The sequence below is a fragment of the Danio aesculapii genome, chromosome 7 (assembly GCF_903798145.1).
Source record: "Danio aesculapii chromosome 7, fDanAes4.1, whole genome shotgun sequence".
In the NCBI taxonomy this organism is placed as follows: Eukaryota; Metazoa; Chordata; class Actinopteri; order Cypriniformes; family Danionidae; genus Danio; species Danio aesculapii.
The window spans coordinates 22,256,284-22,278,769 of record NC_079441.1 but is presented as its reverse complement, the minus strand read 5'-3'; the positions used below and the strand labels follow the sequence as shown (position 1 = coordinate 22,278,769).

The following is a 22,486-nucleotide window of genomic DNA, read 5'->3' as shown; positions in this document are numbered from 1 at the left end:
TCAATTAAATGGACTAAATGTCATGTAACTGGCCATTGTGCATTTGCATATTTGTATGTGGGTTGTTCTGATCAGTGACCGAAATTAGAGTGCGTAGGAATCCATCTTTACAGGAAGAAAGCAGGGAAGCAAAGGAGTGCACGCGCACACAGACACACACACACACACACACACACACACACACACACACACACACACACACACACGCACACACACACACACTCACACACACACACACACTCACACAAACACACTCTCTCTCTCAAGCGATAGAGGCACTGGTCCAAACTCAGCCTAGGATGAAAAGAGTAATAGTGGAGGTGAAAGTAGGGGGCTGAGAATTTTTACACGCTTGACTGAGAGTGGAGTGATTGTGCTGATGCAGTGGATGAAGGGATAGAAGAAGAAAATGGAGGTGTTGAAAGAAGAGGGTGAAAACTGTGCATTAGCATTTTAAATAGGTTGGCGATGGAGAAATCCAAAATTAGCTTTGTTGTGTGTCTATGAGTGTGTGTATGTGTGTGTGTGTGTGTGTGTGTGTGTATAAGCACAGGCTTGTTAGAGGTTAACCTTTGGGGAGGTTCTTTAATATTTTAGATAAGCACTAACTCAGCCTCAATCTATTTAGGGAATGTGCTTTTCTCAGGAGAGGACTCTCTCACACACACATACACACTCACACAACAGTCTATGTTAGGCAAAGATGTAATGCCTCATTTATAGTTAGCTCAGTCTTAGGCTCAGATCTTCATTAAAACATTAATGTGAAAGAATCTCTCTCAGTTCTTGGAAACAGTCATCTTACAGATCATTCCTGAAAGTTATTTTGAACAAAGCATGTTTTAGTTTTTGACTGGGTAGAAAATACATTTATTAATGACACATTTCAGAGTAGTTTATTTATTGTGAACTAAGAATGTCAAACCCTCATGATCGCAGTATCATTTGACAGAATGAATGTTGATCAAAAATTGCTTAACCCTTTATCTTGCATTTTATGCAGTAACTGGCTTTAACTTTTTTTAACTAAAATGAAATCATATATTTAAAATAATTGTGACAAATTTAAAGACTAACTGTAAATTATGCAGAATTTAAACATGTAAACATTTAGCTCCTCCATGACATATTGGTTACCAGCTTTTATAGGAAAAATGAGTACTTCACTCATTGTGTAGATTCAAAACTTTTTTTAAATTATTTGTTTTATTATTCCTCGGTTTTTTTAATACATCAGCACATACAAATACAGTCTCAGCTATACAGTAGGGAAAAAAGGGAAATATACAAACAAGTAAACAGGGTAATACAGTCAGGCTAGGAGCTAAAATAAATAGCATAGAATAGAAAAATCAGGAGAAATTATTAATGTAGTGCTAAAAGGTGTCCATAACTGCCCAAATCCTCTGACTTTTGATGTATGTCATAGGTGGGTTTCTTGAGTGGAAATAGAGTACATATTTGAGACAACCACATTTTAAAGGAGGGTACCTGAGGAGATGACCACGATAGAAGTATACATTTCTTTGCCAGATAGACCAAGATTAAAAACAAATGCTTGGTGTGGGAATCCAACACATTCTCTACTCCACCATATATCAAATACAATTCCAGAGAAAAATTATATTTTGATTCATAACATTTTTAATGCGATGTTTGTTTTTCATATTTTCATATTCAGATTTTAAATTCAAGAAGAATTTAATTAGTGAAGAATCTTTTAATCTGGGGTGACCAATATCACTAACAATATCACAAAAAACAAGTCACAGGCTTTCACAGGCACCTAGAAATTCGGGGAGGACTTCTTTTTTAAGTTTTGTTAAAACCTGTTCACACACTTGCAAAAGCTCCATTAATAGATTTAAATTCTTACATATATCACTCTTGAATATTTGTGTAGAGGATATTGCCATTGATATTTAATGTTTATATTAACAATAAACAGAAAATATGACACTACAAATAATCTATTTGGTTTTTAATTCATAAAGGAACAGATTTCACAGATTCACTTTTTTTCCACTGCAGAGGAATCGACCCTCTGCTGTTGTTAAACTCAGACTCAGTCTCTGCAGGAAATGTGACCCCTTATATTATTAATGGTGCATGATCAATGGGTGTCTCTCTTTCTTTTCCCTTTGCTGTATGTTGCTCTCTCTTCTTTTTCGTGAAACAAGATTTCAAATCTATTTAAATTGTAAATTTATTATTGTTTTCATCAACTGTTGCCTGTTCTCCATTTCAGGATGCAGATGTGGGGTTTGAACACATATCTGTATGGTCCTAAAGATGATCTGAAGCACAGGTTGCTGTGGAGGGAGGTTTATTCAGCAGAGGAAGAAGGTATGTGGATTTATACAGTAAATATATATTGCATTTCTGTTGATTAGAGCAAGAACACTGGGTCTAGGAGTTTATTTACATTTACATTTAATCATTTAGCAGACACTTTTGTCCAAAGCGACTTACAATAGAGGGGGCATCAAGAAGAGGCAATACACACAAAAAGTGCTAATTATACAAAGGAACTGTTGAGCCGCCTTTCCATTGCACACGTCAAACGACAAGTGACAGACAGGAAGTCATTCATTTCCAATGAAGAGTAGTCCAGGAGCTGCATTGAGTTCCGATAATCTCTGAATGCAGGAAAATTCGGATCCAGTTTGAGCTGCGGATACATTGAAATATTCGAACTACTGCTGCGACTAGACTGTATCGACTGATTTCACGCGGCCGCCATTAAAAAAGCTAAATCGAGGCTGCGGTGGGAAGAATCCTGGAAGTGTCGTCTGAGTCACACAGGAATGTTGTGTACCTGGCTGTATATCATATCAGCGAAGAGAAATCGACACAAATTTATCATTTCACCATCTTCCAAGTGACCCGAAGGTCCGTTCTGGATGGAAATTGAAAATAAAAAGGGATATCAGAGCTCATTTTAAGCTAAGTTAAGGGAAATGGCACTACTTAGCAAATGTTTTCTTTCCCAAACACATGTTTTAGATGCTTTTTATCAAACTCAAGTTAACGAACTGAATCTTTTACTATATTACACTTGTCACGATACTGAATTTTGTTACTGAAATTTATACAAATTTCCAGCTAACATTTGAGCACTGTTGAAAGCAACCGCTGATTTGCCAACGTGTTCACCAGTGCTCAACAGAAATGACTGTGATTGGCTGTGGAGTCATCAGTTCACTGCTCTTAACCGATGTTACTGAGTGCAAACACAGACGAGCGATCCGCTGATGAATCGACTGATCTTTGCGTCTTTAAAACGGTCCAGTGTCCGTGTATCTGTTTTTGCACTTAGTGTGGTGAACTGATGACCTTCACGGCTAATCACAATCATTTCTGTTGAGCACTGGTGAATACTATGGCCGTTACTGGCAAATGGACGTTTTTAAAACTTCCGTACTGGGACAACACTGACAACACGAGGGTGCGCTACAGAGGACTGCATCGTTTTATCGCCTACCGGGTGACATACATAGGCTGAAGTAAGCAGGGAAGCCCCCACTTTGTTTACCTGGTGCCATGAACTGAAACCTAGAAGGACACTCTTAAAGAGATTATGATTTTGTTTGATGCCTAATATGCTTTTAATAGTTTGAATTAAACGTAACTGAATGATATTAAAGTGATGTTTACACCATATCCACATTTTGAAATCGCGGCAACAGCTGAAGGTTTGTAGTCCACAGCATGTTGTTGCAATATTTACAGTGTTGATCCGGGTTTCTTCCCACGGCAGCCACGCTTTCATGTTTTAAAATGGCGCCCGCGGGAAATAAGCATATGCGACAGGCCGACCGGATGTGATGTATTCCAGTGTTGTCCTATAAGGTCTGTGTGAACGAGATGAGAAATACAAATTTTTGTAGAATAAAAAAAGTCTATATAAAAAAAAAATCTATTCATAAATGAGTATTAAATTATTCTTTTTTTAATATTGTCTCCACATTCCCTCCAAAATTTTTGGCGGTCTATGAGTTTATTGTATTTATTCATTCAACCATGGTGAACGCACAGAAAATAAAGGCTCTTGCTTTTGCACTCCTTTATTTCAGACACTGCGAAAATCAGCTTCTCTCCCATGGTGCACAACAAAACTGAAAATTCTGTGCAAAAGCCACAAGGGGGCGTATTCCAACAGTCGTGTTCAAATGTCGTGTCCAGTTGAAAGTCGGCTTTAAGCTGCGGTCACACCAGAGTTTGTGTGTGCGAATTTCTGTCGTGAGGCGCTGCGAAAAGGGGCGGGATTAAACAAGATGATTAGATATTTAAAAAAGCCAGTGATTGCTCCATATTTGATATTTCTGTCCTGATATGTCATGTTTTGATCCTCGATTCGTCTCACGCAGTCAAGTGATGCGATTTCGCAGGTCAGAGTTCACCAAGCTTGAACTTTGCACCGCAGCGACATGCGAAACTTGACGCATGACCTTGCGTTTCCGGTCTGACGCATTCGCGTGCGTATGAATGGAAGTCTATGGGAGAAAAAGCCCAGAGTGACCGCAGCTTTAGTGCTCAGAGAATTAAATGCTAGAGTAAGAAGGGGCGAGTGTTTTTTAATCGAGAGAAGAGTGTTTCTACTGGTGGTTTGTCAAGTCCACTCACCTTTGAGAAGCCCACTTAGCACAGAATGCATAATGTGAGCAAATCAACGGCACTTAATCATATTATATAAACATAATTTATTTTAAAAGTAATTTGTTCATAATATTTACATATTAAAAGACCTAATGTATGCCTCTGGTGTCCTCAGAAATGTGTCTGTGAAGTCAAATTACCTCATGGGTAATATACCTGTATAATACCTGTAATATACCATACTGTAAATACCTCTTATATAAAAGCAAGACATTCTGATTAATTCTGAATGAGCTGCTCCCCATTTCGAGAAGTGGTGGAGCCTTTACATCTTATGCTTTGTTTACTTCCAGAACAAACAACTAAATATATGCATTATTTTTAAAGTTTGTCAGTTAAAACAGTTAAAACTCCTGATATATAGTTTTCGGAGTGCCCACACACAGACAAAATATGCAGAAACCTGTCACTTTAATAATTTTTTTTGTAAAAAAAAAAAAAAAAAAAAAGGCATATGTATCAATATGGGGCGACGCAGTGGCTCAGTGGTTAGTACTGTTGCCTCACGCGCTTGCTTGTTTGAGCCCCGGCTGTGTCAGTTGGTGTTTCTGTGTAGAGTTTGCATGTTCTCCCCATGTTGGTGTGGGTTTCCTCTGGGTGCTCCGACTTCCCCCACAGTCCAAAGACATGCGCTTTAGGTGAATTGAAAAAGCTAAATTGACCGTAGTGTATGATTGTGTGTGTGTGTGTGAATGTGAGAGTGTATAGGTGTTTCCCAGTACTGGGTTGTGGCTGGAAGGGCATCCGCTGCGTAAAACAAATGCTGGATAAGTTGGCGGTTCATTCTGCTGTGGCGACCCCTGATTAATGAAGGGACTAAGCTGAAGAAAAATTTACAAATGAATCTATCAGTATTTTAAATATGTGAAACTCCGTCTCTTGAACATGACAACAATCAACTAATGCAATTCTGCCAGGCTTCGCCCACTGTGGATGAAAATTATTTACATTTTAGAAAGGAAAATGTGACTTCAATCAATCAAGACATTTGATAAGTAGTTTAGAAATAATATTTACTGTCACAAAGAATGTCTCCCTTTGAATCAAACTTTGTAATTACAATTTTCAAGCTCAAACAAAAACCATATTCACTAAAGGAAGCAGGAAATATTAAAAAGCACAGAAGAACCTGTGTAAACAATAAGGTTTGAGAGATTGGGCTGTGTTGTGAATACAGTTATTATTTGGGACTAAAATATTATTTACCTTTATGCTTGATGAAAGTAGACTTTAATATCTTAACATGTTTTTTTCAGGTCAGTGTACTACAACTTGACAATGTGTTCATTATAATAAATAATAAATGATGAGGTAGTTTTATTTTTATAATAGAGTATAAAAGAATGTGGTTTGAGGATTGTATTATTTTTATGACCATATCACATCTGGAAACCTGTCATTTTCTCACTCTCTCTTTATTTTTTTTCTCACTGTCTCCAGCTCAGTTGAAGGCTCTAGTTTGTGAGGCACGGTCAAGGGGTCTTACGTTTGTATACGCTCTTTCCCCCGGACAGGACATCGTCTTCTCCAGCTCTTGTGACCTCACACTGCTCAAGCGCAAGCTCAGACAGGTGAGTAAAGTGCTTGCTGCAGTTGGATCAGTTTTCATATTTTTACTACTATATTTTAATATAGTTATTCATATGTTCATAACTTTAGAATCTGCTCAAGTCCTGTACAGTTTTGTAAAATGAACGATAGATTGCATTGTACTCTTTTATTTCACCACTAGGTGTCAGATCTGGGCTGCCAGGCTTTTGCCCTCCTGTTTGATGACATTGATCACTCCATGTGCCAGTCAGATACAGAGGCCTTTTCCTCATTCGCTCATGCCCAGGTCACCGTGGCCAATGAGATCTTCCGTTTCCTGGGGGAACCACCTGTCTTCCTGTTCTGTCCCACTGGTAGACCAGTACATAAATACATCAGGCTTACTTCATTACAGAATAACGAAAAGCTTGACTCAATTATATAAGTCGCTATAAAATGGAAGTTAAGTTTGTCTTTTTTTGCCAATGATATTAAGCTGCAGTCCCGCGCACGTTTCAGCACACACAATCTAGAACACACGATCTAGACAGTGGCGAACCGAACCCTATAAGATTACGACGGATGGTAATGTTATTAACGTCTTCTTGGACCTTGTCATCAACGTATTAGCCGGCAGCTAGCTCTCTGTAACTCTAACATGGTCGCCCATTGAAGTTAAGCGAAACACCCACACACTCTTGCATTCACACACATACACTTCGGCCAATTTAGTTGGTTCAATTCACCTATATAACATGTCTTTGGACTGTGGGGGAAACCGGAGCACCTGGAGGAAGCCCGTCCTGACACGGGGAGAACATGCAAACTCCACACAAAAATGTCAACTGACCAAGCTGGGGCTCGAACTAGCGACCTTCTTGCTGTGAGGCGATCGTACTACCCACTGCGCCACCGTGCTGCCCCTAAGAGCAAATTATTATTTTTTTAACTATGAAGTACACAGATACATGGCTTATAACATAAACGACTATTGACATATACAAAATAGCAGAGTACATTTTGATTTCATGGCGACTTTAATCAGTGATAGCTGCTCTGCTCTTATCATCCTAAAACCAAGCTTAGTTGCCATTCCTTACATTTTCTTTCTCCCCTTCTCCCTCCCAAAACAGTTACTGTGCTGTTATTTATTTTTCCCTAGAGTACTGTAGTTCTCTCTGCACTCCTAATGTGTCAAAGTCTCCCTACCTGCTGACTATCGGGGAGGATCTTCTGCCTGACATCTCTGTCATCTGGACTGGTGAGAGACTCACCAAACATTCCTTTATTGTGTTACTAGTAGCAAAGCACAGAGTGTTGGTGTTGATGAGCAGGATTACAAACCACAAACTCCACTCAAAAGCTGTTATTTACAGGACAAATGTGCAGAGGTTGGTAGAGTTTTCAGTAAATGTACTCCAGTCAGAGTAATTAATTACTTTCACTTTCAGACAAGTTTCTAACTTTGAGAAGTGAAAGTATAGTTTTAAATCAAGATGTAATCAAGTTAATGTAGCCACTTTTAAATATGCTCTTAAAAGTGAATTTTTTTTGTAAAAATGTTCTCAAGTAAATGTTTACTACTGACCTCAACTTTTGTCAGAAACATTGTATTTATTACTTAATCTTAAGTGAAAACCCAAATGTTGTATTTTCTTGGATTGATTTGCTATTAAAAGGCAGCATTTTGAAGCCCTCCAAATATGTTAATGCACTCACCAAAAAAAAAAAAACACTGTAAGAAATTCCAATAGCAACACCATAGTTAACAGATGTAATACAGTTCGCCACTCAACTGGTTGATCAATTACAACAGAATAGGCCAACTGACCAATCAGAACAGTCAGACAGGCTTTAAAAAAAGAGCGTTTATCAAAAACAGATTTAAAAGAGAGATTTATTTAAGGTGCTGGACCAATGAGAAAAACAACAAACCCAGAAATAAAACTAGTAAATGAGAATGATGTAGATACTTCACAAAATCACTTACGACGTCAGTTTTTGTATTCACCTTTTGACCATTATTTTCCTATAGGGAATAAAGTGATTTCTCGAGAATTGAGTGCTGATTCACTAGCAGAGGTCCAGTCGGTGCTTCGAAGGCCACCCCTCATTTGGGACAACCTCCATGCTAATGATTATGACTCTCGACGTGTCTTCCTGGGGCCTTTTAAGGGCCGCCCTCCTGGACTCAGGGCCCACCTGAGTGGTCTGCTGCTAAATCCAAACTGCGAGTTTGAAGCCAACTTCATCCCTCTGCATACACTGGGAAGCTGGTATAAAGAAAGGAAGGAGACAGGGAAAGGTGAGAGCAAAAGAGGATAATAGATGTTACCATATTTTAAAGTATGGGTACTAGCAATGCCAATTTTATGAAGAATTAAGACCCATTTCCAGGGACTTCATAAAATGTACATGTTGAATGCGATGCAAGTGTCTAATCACTTAAAGGTCCCATGAGTTGCTTTGAAATGTGCGTTTTTGTTTGATGTAAATTTAACTTACACAGGAAGATAAGGGGGCAGCATGGTGGTGCGGTGGGTAGCACAATCGCCTCACAGCAAGAAGGTCGCTGGTTCGAGCCCCGACTGCATCCGCTGAAAAAACAAATGCTGGATAAGTTGGCGTTTCATTCAGCTGTGGCGACCCCAGATTAATGAATGAGTGAAGATAAGGTGTAACACAGTGTATCTCCTCCCCTTTATAAAAAACAGCCAATAGCTTTTTGTTTTCTCACAGCTCATTAAATAAAAAGCAAATGAGAAGCATCCTGTACGGGGCGGGATACGTCTGATACAAGAGTGCATTTGATTGGTCAATAGTTTTCATTCATTTATTCATTTTCTTTTCGACTTAGTCCCTTTTTTAATCTGGGGTCGCCACAGCTGAATGAACCGCCGCCAACTTATCCAGCATATGTTTTACGCAGCGGATGCCCTTCAAGCTGCAACCCATCTCTGGGAAACATCCATACACACTCGTTCACACTCATACACTACGGACAATTTAGCCACCCAATTCACCTGTATCGCATGTCTTTGGACTTTTGGGGGAAATCCACGCGAACGCAGGGAGAACAAGCAAACTCCACACAGAAATGCCAACTGACCCAGCCAAGGCTCGAACCAGCGACCATCTTACTGTGAGGCGACAGCACTACCTACTGCGCCAACGCGTCGCCTTCTCAGTAGTTTTGATGAGAATTTTTTTAGGCGGATTTAGGTTTATATTGTGGATTATAGATTATAACTAGATTATAAATAACCTTAAGACTAACATATTTATACTATCTAAAACACTTTATTTTAATTTCACAGGGATTTAAATAAAAATCAGCATGTGTAGAAAGGACAGTTTTGCCATTTGCTAACCCACAGTGACCTCTGTATAGGTGACAAAGAGGCCTATAGTGTTGATAGAGCTCTGTCAACTGCTCTGCAAGACTGGATGAAGGAACTCAGCCTTCCTATGCAGCCTGGTAAGCATTGGAACAACCAGAATAGGCTATCAATCAAATTTGAGTTTGATAAACAATTTACGGGGTGTTACTCATATATATATATATATATATATATATATATATATATATATATATATATATATATATATATATATATATATATATATATATATATATATATATATATATATATGAATAAAGATATAATTTATATAATTTATGAATAAAGATGTAGTTAAATGTAAAAACTAAATAAATGAATAAATGTCTTTAATTATGTATTTTTTATTACTTATTATTTATAATTTATTTATTTATTTTTACATTTAAAGCGTTAGTTCTCCCAAAAATAAAAATTAAAAAAATTTTTATGACTCTTTCTTCTGTTGAACAAAATATATATATAAATATTATTTAAGTATTGTAAAAGTTGCTGGGACTTTTTACTTTTATACTTTTTATTTTTATACTTTTAGAAGTTGCTATTTTATTCCAATTAACATTTTTTACTATTTATAATACTGTTAATAACTATCACTTATTTTTAAATTAATAAATTCATTGAGTGATTTTATTTTGTAGTATCATTTCTAGTCTGATTACTGGTCACTGATTTCTCAAATCATCTTTTGTAGGACGTCAGCTGAGGCCAACAGACCTCAAGCCCTCAACACTTTCTGTTAAATCAAAGTCCTCCGATAGCTCAGACAATCAACATGGAGCCCAGCCCAAACGTCCCATAACCTCTTCTCAAAGCACAGGGGCTCTTTCTAGCGATGAAAACCTAGCAGACCCTGCTATAAGCCAGGATCTGAAAGCTGGGGAGAACCAGGTCTGCAGGAGCTCCAGCCATGAAAAGTCCTCTAGGAGGGGGCTGTGTTCTGGACGAGCTCCTCTCAGCGAGGCACAGGTCCGACTGCTGGTTGGCCTGTATTACCTGCCGCATGAACATGGGCCGCCCGCACAAAACCTGCTACAGGACCTCACGTGGCTCAAAGCCAACTGTCACTGTGTCAGTGTCAATGGAAATGGCAAGAAAGCCTCACCACAGAAGGTGAACTAATGATTCATGACATTTTATGTGCTATTAAAAGCTATTGGGGCATTCTATCACAAACGTGCATTATCTGTCCCTAAAATAAAACATAAATACAGTGTATAAAAAGTATTTCATCCCAAAAAGTTTTGAAATGAACTGATGGTTGATTTATGTGAGTTGTTCTGTAAAGGAATATGTTATTCAATTGGTTCTAAGATTTTTTTTCTTTATTAAAAACACTTTACAAATGTACAAACCCTGTCATTGTCCTTGTCCTCAGCTCAATTGAACTTACAGCTTTAATAGTTTTGTTATGCTAAAAACTGTTATTTAGTAAAACAAACTTCAGAAATAGCAAGTTTAAGTTGTTGTCAGTCACATCAATTGATTAAAAACATTAAATTATAAATAAATTATACAAATAAATACTACAAATATATAATACAAATAAATGTTCAATTGTACCCATGTTTCTGTCAGTCCTGTCACATTTACATTAAATTTAACATAAAATGCGTGCAATACACCTTTAAGGCTATGAATCAAAGGAAGTGACATAATTTGATGGAGAAGCTGACAGTGATCAAGGATGGATTCTATCACTGAATTGTATGATTTTATGCTCGTTTTTGAATGCTTTTTGAAGAAGACAAGCTTAAAAGTCCTGTCACATTTTGTGAAAATGTACGTTTCTGGTAGAATGTTCCTATTATTGGAGTATTGATGCAACATTAATGTAATATTGAATGTGTTTGCAAAACTCAACCTAACAATATAAAATACATTTTATTAGTATTTATGGTATTGATGTACATTGTATTTTCAGTTGTTTAAGGGATCCCACCTTGATGTCCAAACGATGTCGAAAACAAACCAAAAACACGTCAAAAATTATAAACCTACTTTGATGTCAAAACCTTAAGATAAATTTGACATCTAACATTGGCATAAAAAAACCCCATCACAAATCAATTACAGGACAGTCCTGTAATGATGCCGATTTTAGATGTCAATTCGATGTCAATTTGATGTCAATTCGATGTCTTTTGCCATCAAGGTAGATTACATTCATTATAGGGATTCAAAATCCAGTGTAAATTTGTAGTTAAAGCTTTCAGATGAATACAAATTCTCTTATATTATTATTATTATATTTTGTTTCGCTATTTTGGTGGTCAAAACGGCATAAATGTGTGGATGTCAATCGGACGTTAAGGATTTGACATCAAATTGACTTGCTTTTTTGACGTGGTGATTGATCTAATTTTGATCTATTTTTACAGCTGGGATAGTTCACCCATTTGCTGTTAATTTAGTAAACGTCAGGCCATCTGTGATATATTTTGACATTTTTTCTTCAAAAAGGTTTTTTTTAGCTGCAACTATGGTCCTTGGTGCTTCATAAAATGCAAGTCAGTGGCTGCCGCTGTCCTGACATTTTATCCTACCCATCAGATTATGCCAATAACACTGTATTTGAATGGTTCTGAGGTTGGGGTTAAGAATTAGGAAGGTTAAGGCGATATTACAGCTTCATATAACACTACCCCACATTAAAACTTACACTGGTAGCTAATTTTGATGAGTATATCATATTGTGTCATCAAAATGTGCTACCTCCTTTTTAAATAGGATAATCTGACAAGGTAGGACAAATTGACAGAACACAGGCACTTTGAGAGTCAAAAAACATATACAGGCAAAACTAAATTAATACCTGTGGCTTCTGACAATTTAAACCCCTGTAAACATGGTTAGGAACATTTGCCAAGGCTGTAGATAATCTCAAACTCGACTCCTTGAGGAGCGCAGCTCTGCACATTTTTTCTTCAACCCTAATCAAATACAGCTGATCTAACTAATCAAGGTGTTCAAGACTGCTATAGACTATTAAGCAGGTGTAAGTTGGAGGTGGTTGGAGCTAAACTATGCAGAGCTGCGGCCCTCCAGCAATTGAGTTTGAGACCACTTCTGTAGATTGTAGCTAATAATATCAATAATAATGGTCAGGTTTTGAATGTTTCGCTTCACACGATCTCATTGCATCATCATGAGCCACAATTTTGCTTTCCCTTTATATGTGTTTTTTAATTGAAAGACATTATGAATGTATTGAAACTACTGAACGAAACTGAACTTAAACTCTGAAAACTGGACCAATACTGTTCCAATGGACTATAATCTTAATAATACTATAATCTTAATAATGTTAAGCTGCTTTTACACAATCTATATTGTAAAAGCGCTATAGAAATAAAAATAAAAATAAATAAAGATGTATATTTCAGCTAAAGATCTTCTCAGTGTTCTACTGACATTGAAGTTCTGTATTTTAGACAGCCACGGGGTGATTAAATTTTTCATTTTTGGGTGAACTGTACCTCAAATGTTTCTCTTGTTCTGTCAGGTAGAGGAATGGCGTGCTCGTGCGGGCCGTTTTCTGGCAGCGTGTGATGATGTGGCTTTACTTCACAGTGCTGTTGTGAACAGCATCAATAGGGCTGTTCTCTATGACCTTTACCCTTATATCTGGGACCTGAGAAACACCCTGCTGGTGGCCAAAGCCTTCATCTGCTGGCTAGGTGAGAGAAATATTAAGGATGTGATTTATCAAATTCTTTGATTTTTTAATGTTAAACACCATTTCGGTTTTGTCATATCTGCTCACACTCAAATTTTTTTTTCTCAGAGGGTCGAATACTGAGTGAAGGTTCTCCATTAGGATCCTGGAAGAACTGCTTTCACTGTGAGTGTCAACATGTACCTGTACACCGACAGTAGCATGTTCATTTCTGCTTAGTTTTATCAAGTTATATACAATCTTTGTGAGAGAAGACCAACATTTTAGTATACACTACTGTTTGAATGTTTTGGGTCAGTATTTACTCAAAACATTTTGAAAGATGCATTTATTGAACAAGGATGCATTAAATTGGTCAACGTGACAGGAATACAATGTTCAAAAGTATTTGATTAACTTTTTATTGATCAAAGAATCAACAAAAATGATCAAATTTCATTCAATTCAATTAATCTTTTCTTTAGTGCTTTTACAATGTAGACTGTGTCAAAGCAGCTTAACATAGAAGTTCTGGTAAATTGAAACTGTGTCAGTCCAGTTTTCAGAGTTGAAGTTCAGTTTAGTTCAGTTCAGTATGGTTTAATTCTCACAGTTGAAAGTCCAAACACTGAAGAGCAAATCCATTGATGCGCAGCTCCACAAGTCCCAAACCATGCAAGCTAGTGGTGACAGTGGCGAGGAACAAACTTCACCAATTGACGAAAGTGAAGGAAAAAAAAACTAAAGAAAAACCAGGCTCTATTGGGAACGACCATTTCTCCTCTGGCCAAACTTCTTGAGCAGAGCTGCAGTCTAGGCGCCGGAGACTAGAGAACGCTGGACGTCCATTGTGGAGAAGCTGCAGGTGGGAGAGGTCACCTGCTGGTGTACAGGCTGGCCCTTCAGGATCAATGCGAAGACTCGTCTGTCACTGGGGTTCTACAGGAATTAGTCTCATGCTCTCCACTTCTCCATGACCACCACAGCAGCTGCTCAGGACACGGCCTGGTCCAGGATTATGGAAACCTCGGGAATAATTCAAACAGACTAACATAAGCGCAAATGCTGTTCAAATTATAATGTCTTTTCCATAAAAATAATTCCATAAAAGTATTAAGCAGCACAACTGTTTTCACCATTGAAGATAATCAGCATTGATAATAATGTTCATTGAGCAGAAATAGAGTATATCAGCATATAAGCTGGATCATGTGACACGGTGGACTGGAGTAATGATGCTAAAAATCAGCTTTGCATGAATATATTGCAAAACAAATGTTACAATATTTCCAGATTAAAATTATTTTTCACAATATTCGGTTTCTCCAGGATTTTGCAAGGACATTTTGTTTTATATATACTGTATATGCACTCTAAAATGACTGATTTTGTGATGTCTTTTCTCAATAGTTTTTTTCAGTAGGCATTATTTTCTTAAATTCTTGTGTTTGGCTGTGAAAATACACACAAGTCTTGTAAACTTCTTTTGTTTTTGATCTCAAGAAGCACTGGACACTCATTCTGATGAGTCTTGAATGAATTGTTCACAGGGTGTGGAGCTTCCTCTGGGGCAGAGCTACATGGTGTAGAGGCAGAGCCATGGGTGTTTAAAGGGGGTCTATCTGGAGAGGTGCAGGTGGGTATGACATAAATATTGATTCAGGCTTGCTAATGAGTTTCATTGTTAATTGCCAGTCTTTCCTGCCTCGTTTTTTCTGTTTCTTGGGTGTGAATCAGATGCTTCTGCCTGTGGGAACCAGCAGTGAGTTATTCAGTCACCCTCCTCCTTTGTTCCCCACCTCTCGACTCTACAACATACGACCATTCCTGCAAAAAGACAAGGTGACTCAGGCATATAAGTTAACCCAAGTACTAACTCTGACTGAATATACATATATGACGTACATGACTCACATTGTTGTTTTTTTTTTCCCAACTCTAGGTGGAGCTTTACCGAATGGTGCACCAGCTGCATCAGAGGGGTAAAGGAGGTCAGGATGCTGCCTTCTGCCATCCAGACCTAATTGGAGACAGGTAGGACTTAGATTTGCTCTCAAGCATATGTCAGCCCCTGTGTAACAATCTGTGCATTTTAATTGTCTCCAAATGCCTCCATTTGAAATTAAATCTTCTTATTGCAGTTACTGATTTCTGAAATCATATTATTTAAATGTTAGAATTTTCACTGTATAAACAAAACATTTCGATTTGGAAATGAATCAGGAAACAAGTAATACATTTCATTTGAAGTATATTTAGCAAAATTATGACTCAGGACATTGATTGAAATTAAAAAATATAAACATACTCAACATGATTGTTTTGTGGAAGAAAACCCCTTACAAAAATACTGTAGTTCTTTTTAAGAATACTGCAGTTTTTTTAAAAGGAATACTGCAGTTTTAGGCAACTTCTGAAAAATTCAGTTTTTTGGATTCGAAAAACTGCATTATTTAAGTATATTGCTGTATTACTACAATACAATCAACTGAAGTACATCTACTTCATTGCTACTGAAGTACTACTACAGTACAAATGCAGTACAACTACTGCAATAGTACTGAAGTGATACTACTACTATTAATGCAGTACAACTACTGCAATGGTACTGAAGTACTACAACTAGTATAACGCAGTACTGCTACTGCTATACAACTGAAGTACTACTACAGTACAACTGCCATACCGCTATTTCAGTACAACTGAAGTACTTCTACAATACAACTGCAGTACAACTACTACTTTTCCTGCTCGGTGGACAATGGTTTCCAAATGAGGTTTCAGTACTTCAGCTGTATTGCTGAAATACTGCCACAATATATTATATTGCACTTCTCAGACGTATAATTAACTACAGAAATATACATCTACAACACTGCAATACCTAATTGCAATAAATTATATAACATATCACTATATTGTCCCTCTCAGTTTATTTAATGTTACTTCAGGTGTACTGCAGATTTTACTACTTTATTGCATTGTAGTCGAACTGTGTTTATACCTCATTACACTGCAATTTTGCTGTTGCATTAAATATACCACAGTTATCCTTGTATATAGGCTACTGCTGTTGTACTGTTCAGTTCACTGCAGTTATTTTTTACTATTAATTTTTTGCAAATAAACTCCTAAAAAATCTAATTAGAAAATTACTTGAATTTAAAAAACATCCCTGAAAAAAGTACTTAATATTCTTGGAAGATGTTGAAGAACAAACTCCTTGGCACACAAGTTCTGCACAGTTCTTACCACACCATTGGTATATTAGACTACAGTGGCACAAGTGCAGTAAAGAGGGAGTTTACTTGTTTTTACTCCAGTTTTCTGCAACTTATACTGCTGTTGAACTTTATTGTACTGTATTTGAACTGTTTATACTTCATTGTATTGTAATTTTGCAAATGTACTTAATTTTACTGCAGTTATACTTCTAAATACTGCTGTTGTACTACAGTTTTACTTCAATTTACTGGTTATTTTTGTAAGGGACATTACAACTTGAATTAATTAACATAATGTTATGTCACATTTTTACTGTTTATACAGCATGATCAAATAAATGTAGCACGAATAAACTTGGCCACAATTTATAAGGATTAATTAGTGAATGTGTTAACTTACATAAACAAAGAATGGACAATATGTCTACAGCATTTATAAATCATAGTTTACTTAATTTTGACATTTCAACAATTAATAACAATGTTTTAGTAAATGTTGAATTTATTAAAATTACAACTTTTGCGCTTCTTAACAAGGACTAACAGTGAATGACTGTGTATTCTTTCATTAATATTAACAGAGATGAACCAATACTGACAAATATATTAACTGACATTAACTAATGGAACCTTTTAAAAAACCATTCAGGTATATTTTCATGTATGATTTATTTACACAGTTTAGAGAAACTTCAAAAAAGACATACGTATACATAAACAGGAACCCTTTTCTAAGGCATACAAATAAATAAACAACAAAATACTAATTATCTGAGAAAAATAAATATAGAAAAGCCAATTTTAGGAGGTAGAGATACCCAAAATCTGCCAATTTTTAATAATGGTACTAGATATTAGATGCTAGATATAAAAATACTGCTAGTCTGCTGGAAAAAAATATTGAATTACATCTAGTTTCCTGAAATAAGGTATCCTTTATGAAATGTGCATGAGATGGCAGGTGTAGAGGTTATTCAAGTAACTTTATAACCTTAAATTTTGAACAGTAGTACACAAAAAGGGAAAACTTGTAATGTCTTTCTTGATCCTGAGAGATTATTAAGGTATATGAGAAATATCAGGCTCCCTCTGGTGTGTGTTTGTGTTTCAGGTGTCTGGGTGCATCTCTGGCCTTGTGCCCAGAGTACAGCTTGGTGCTGGAGGATGAACTGGGTGTATGTGGGTGTGCTGTGGGCATTCTGGATGTCCGCTCCTTTGCCAAGCGATGTCAGGCCACCTGGCTACCTGCTATGAGGGACAAATATCCATCACGACCCCATGCAGCCAGTGGACACAGTGCAACAAAGGTAAGGGTTATTATGAATAAACACAGCCACACTTGCACCACAGCATTTGCAGAATAACTTGATTTTTCAAATAAGAATGTTAGATTTGCAATACAATTATATGTTCTTAAGAACAAGCAATGAATTGAGTAAGACATTAATGTCAGTATATGGTATGTATGAAATGTGTCACTATTACAGTGAAACATTTTGTGTTTTTAAAACATATGTTTAACATTTTCTAAGGTTTATTAAATAAAATAAAAATAAAAGGCCCTGATTAAATTATATTATAAAATATTATGGGGCACTTTGGTGGTTCAGTGGTTAGCACTGTCACCTCACAGCAAAAAGGTCGCTGGTTCTAGTCTGGGCTGGGTCAGTTGGCACTTCTGTGTGATGTTATCATGTTCTCCTAGTGTTGGCGTGGGTTTCCTTCGGGTGCTCCCGTTTCCCCCACAATCCAAAGACATTTGCTGTAGGTGAATTGAATAAGCTAAATTGTCCGTAGTGTATGTGTGTGAATGAGTGTGTATGGGTGTTTCCCAGTGATAGGTTGCACCTGGAAGGACATCCGCTGCGTAATAAAATAAAAGACAAATAAACAAATAAAAGCGCATGTGCATGATGTACAAAGATTGTATGCTCAAAAATCTTGTTGTGTGCATACAATACATGCATAATGAGCAGGTGTTATTCACATTAGACGTATTGTATTTTTACCCTAAATTAAAAATTTTAATATAAAAAGTATTTTAAAACGTGTGAAAAATGTAAATTTCTGAATGCATTGACACGTTGTTTGAAATGTATTTTTTTCTCTCTTCAAACCAATAGGAGGCGCTACTGCATTTCTATGAAGAACAGGATTACCCAGACTCCTTGCTGTATCATTTTCCATCTCAGCTCAGGCTTGAGGCTCTTCCTGAGCTGGTGGACTGTAGCGTCAGTCGTAGCCTCCTAACAGCCCTGCTAACAGCACTTAAAGCTAACGGTATGCTAATCTGAGTGTAATTTGCTACTTTTTAATATGGCTGATATAGTGGTCTTTATAAAAGTGTTTTTTTTTTCAGGTTCACAAGGTGTTTTCTGTGAGGTTCAGCCTACAGATGGATTGCGAATTGAATTTCTGACAAAGCTGGGGTTTCTGGAGATCCTCCGTGGAGAAGCACGACCAAGAGAAGGGGTAGTTTTAGGGAGGCTGTTATAAGCAAATATATAAAGTATAAAAAGATCCAAAGGGAAAAAAGTTGAAATATTTGTGGTCTGAGCTGTGGTTATAGTTGAGATTAGAAAAATGGCTGGGTTTTAAAGTGCTTTAGTGAAGTGTTAAGGTCTATTCACAACTCTGAGGAGTAAAAAAGGAGTAAATAATAAATAAATGAATAAAACAATGCATTCTGCATGCTGTAAAAGTCCATCTATTAGCCAAATGACAAAACTAACAGCATGGTCGAAGGTTAAATGTGTGTAGGCCTTTTCTAGTGCTTCTGAAAAGAACTTATTTATTAGAATTTATTTATATTTGTTTTTCAGCTCTGAATTTAATCTGACATTTTTAAGCGACCGTCAAATTTAGACTGTATTTCTAATTGTAAGAATGGATCACATTCATCATTTATGACTCAATTTAGAGTTTTGATTTATATCTGATCCCATACTCTTCAGTTATATGTTTATTAGGGACCAAACACCACTTAGAGTTCCACGCCCCGGGATTGCGTTTCTTCTCACGGAGACTATCTTGACATTCTGAAGTTAGTCAGAGGATGCAAGGTTAACTAATACCCTAATACCCATCAGATATAAATCAAAACTCCAATTTGAGTCATAAACGACGAATGTTATCTGTTCTTACAATTAGAAATACAGTCTAAATTTGACGGTCACCTAAAATTGGAGTCAGATTAAATTCATATTAAAAACAAATTTAAATAAATTCTAATAAATAACAGAGTTCTTTTTAGAAGCAGAAACTGCTTTTATTCTAGCCGAAATAAAATAAATAAGACCTTCTCCAGAAGAAAATAGGAGGAAATAAAATAAAAACAAATGGTACCCTTTGTTATAGCCCCATGGCCCAATGTGTTCTTATTTTGGTCCTGCAAACAACCATTAAAAAAACTATTAAACTATTAAAAAGTAAACACTATTAATTAATATTATTAGCTTATAATAATAATAATAATAATAATAATAATAATAATAATAATTATTATTATTATTAAAATTATTATATAGGCCTTGCTCGCGAGCAATCATGCAAACCAGGTTCTGCTCGGAAATGGCTATCTTTGCTCAGCATCAGGTGCAGAGCAGCAAGACATTTGGCAGCAAACTATGACCTTATTTTAATGACAAATGTGTAATAATACTGCTAATTTACATTTTTATTTAATTTATGCACATGCAATGAATGTAAGCCTGCTGATCAAATGATAGAATATGTAAACTTAGTTTATATATATGATTAAATAAAAATAATTAAAAGCCTGGGTGCTGATCCGCAGAGGACTATTATTTTGGGGCGATTCACAAGCTCAGATTTGGTTGATCAATCAGAGGAAAAATGGCATTTCAGCACCACCTACATGTGTTTAACGAATTTTAAAGTTGTTTATCCGTTTCCTACCCTAAACCAAAAGACGAAAATCGAGCCAAAGTCTTGTTTTTTCCGTTTTTTTGTAAGCAAAAGAAAAACCGAACAACTTTTTCCTTTTTTTTTTTGAAAGCAGGTATGGAATGGACGGATGATGATTAACCTTTAACCATGCTGTTTCGTCATTGGGCTAATTGATGGACTTTTATAATGCTATAATCAAATCCAATATCAGACCAAAAAATAAACCTAAGTTTGTTTTTAATTGTTTGGATGCATTTTCTTTTAAAAGTAAAAAAATAACATTGTCAGGAGAAAAAAGATTTACCAAAACAAGTGATGTACTGGACAAAAGAGCAGGATTTACAAAATTAAACTGACAGATGTCATATGAGTATCAGAGATAACGTATGTAGACACTTTTTGTGAATGTGTAAAAAATTCCTGGCATTGATTTACATTGGATTTGGTGTGAAAAGGGCTTTAGGCTTCATGGTCAAAGCTGGAAACAAGCTAAAACATTAGGGATGAAATGAGAACTTAATAGTGATCACCTGTTTACAGCTTCATCCTCGCTAATCAGCATTCTGTTTACTTTCTCACTGCATCTAAAGCTCTCCTACTGGCTCTGCTTTTGGGGATAGAAACCAATGTGCTGTTTTACTGGCTGTAGGAGCAAAAAGCACAACGCTACTCTTTTTTTTATTCAACACGCACACGCTATTCCCTAAAGCCATTTATGGACAGGCACAGAAAGCAGACCCTTGAAGACCCGTAATAGTTCCTCCAGTGCACCGAAGGACCCTGACCTCCACTGCTACAAGATTGATGAATCACAGTGCATCTCACTGGGCTTTTTATAGCTCTTCCTTTGAATGAAAGCACACACACACACACTCTGAGAGGCAAAATTATTGTTAGCTTTGACTTCTCTCTTTGTCCTTTCATAAACACACACACAGACATTGTATGCATGTCTGCCTTCTGGTCTTGAACCAACGGACTTCTTTAATCACCATGGCAATCAGAAAAGAAACATAATAAAGAATACTGCTTTTTTAGCATCTTTGATTTGATATCTTTTCAATTTTTTGTTACTGTTTCTGATCTTTTTTGCTTTTAATCTAATTTCTTGTGAAACACTTTTGATTTTGCATGTTCTCTTTTAGGTCATCCACTTTATACGCATTTGTGAGCACTTTCACTATTTCTGCAGGAGTTGATGTTGGAATTGTGATGTACACTGGAAGGTGTCAGCTTAGGTATGTTATATTTTATGTTTGCATTTAATGTTTTTAAGGATTATGGTACAGTGTAAATGCAGTTTTTGTAACAATGGAATAAAACATGTTTACAGCATCATTCAAATCTTTCCTTTCTCACAAAATGTCATTTTTTATGTGTTTATTTGTCTGTGTTTATGTATACAATTATATACACACACATATACACTCACCGGCCACTTTATTAGGTACACCTGTGCAACTGCTCGTTAATGCACATTTCTAATCGGCCAATCACATGGCAGCAACTCGATGCATTTAGGCATGTGGACACGGTCAAGGCCATCTGCTGCAGTTCAAACCAAAAGGTGATTTAAGTGACTTTGAACATGGCATGGTTGATGGTGCCAGACGGGCTTGTCTGAGTATTTCAGAAACCATGGATACACTGGGATTTTCATGCACAAACATTTCTAGGGTTTACAGAAAATGGTCTAAAAAAGAGAAAATATGCAGTGAGTGGCAGTACTGTGGGCGCAAATGCCTTGTTGATTCCAGAGGTCAGAGGAGAATGGGCAGACTGGTTAGAGCTGATAGAAAGACAACACTAACTCAAATAACCACTCGTTACAACTGAGGTATGCAGAAGAGCATCTCTGAACACACAACACGTCCAACCTTTAGGGAGATTGGCTACAGCAGCAGAAGACCACAGCGGGTGCCACTCCTGTCAGCTAAGAACAGGAAACTGAGGCTACAATTCACACAGGCTCAGCAAAACTGTAAAAAAACAATAGAAAATTGGAAAAAGGCTGTCTGGTCTGAGGAGTCCCAATTTCTGCTGTCACATTTGTATGGTAGAGTCAGAATTTGGCGTCAACAACATGAAAGCATGGATCATGGTGT

The 22,486-nt window shown here is 36.7% G+C and overlaps 1 protein-coding gene across 1 annotated transcript in view; it reads left to right on the top strand.

The window, feature by feature from the left end:
- The window catches only part of si:dkey-183c6.8 (protein O-GlcNAcase), a 29,327-nt gene extending 9,427 nt beyond the window's left edge, over positions 1–19,900 (top strand). Inside the window, exons 3-17 of the mRNA XM_056461288.1 lie at positions 2,249–2,346; positions 6,100–6,230; positions 6,392–6,563; positions 7,352–7,450; positions 8,225–8,494; positions 9,581–9,667; positions 10,285–10,703; positions 13,096–13,270; positions 13,378–13,434; positions 14,799–14,884; positions 14,986–15,090; positions 15,191–15,282; positions 17,584–17,779; positions 18,596–18,752; positions 18,832–19,900. Coding sequence (XP_056317263.1) covers positions 2,249–2,346; positions 6,100–6,230; positions 6,392–6,563; positions 7,352–7,450; positions 8,225–8,494; positions 9,581–9,667; positions 10,285–10,703; positions 13,096–13,270; positions 13,378–13,434; positions 14,799–14,884; positions 14,986–15,090; positions 15,191–15,282; positions 17,584–17,779; positions 18,596–18,752; positions 18,832–18,968 — 2,281 coding nt within the window. The 3' untranslated portion in view covers positions 18,969–19,900. The remainder of the gene's footprint in view (positions 1–2,248; positions 2,347–6,099; positions 6,231–6,391; positions 6,564–7,351; positions 7,451–8,224; positions 8,495–9,580; positions 9,668–10,284; positions 10,704–13,095; positions 13,271–13,377; positions 13,435–14,798; positions 14,885–14,985; positions 15,091–15,190; positions 15,283–17,583; positions 17,780–18,595; positions 18,753–18,831) is intronic.
- The last annotated feature ends 2,586 nt before the right edge of the window (positions 19,901–22,486 follow it).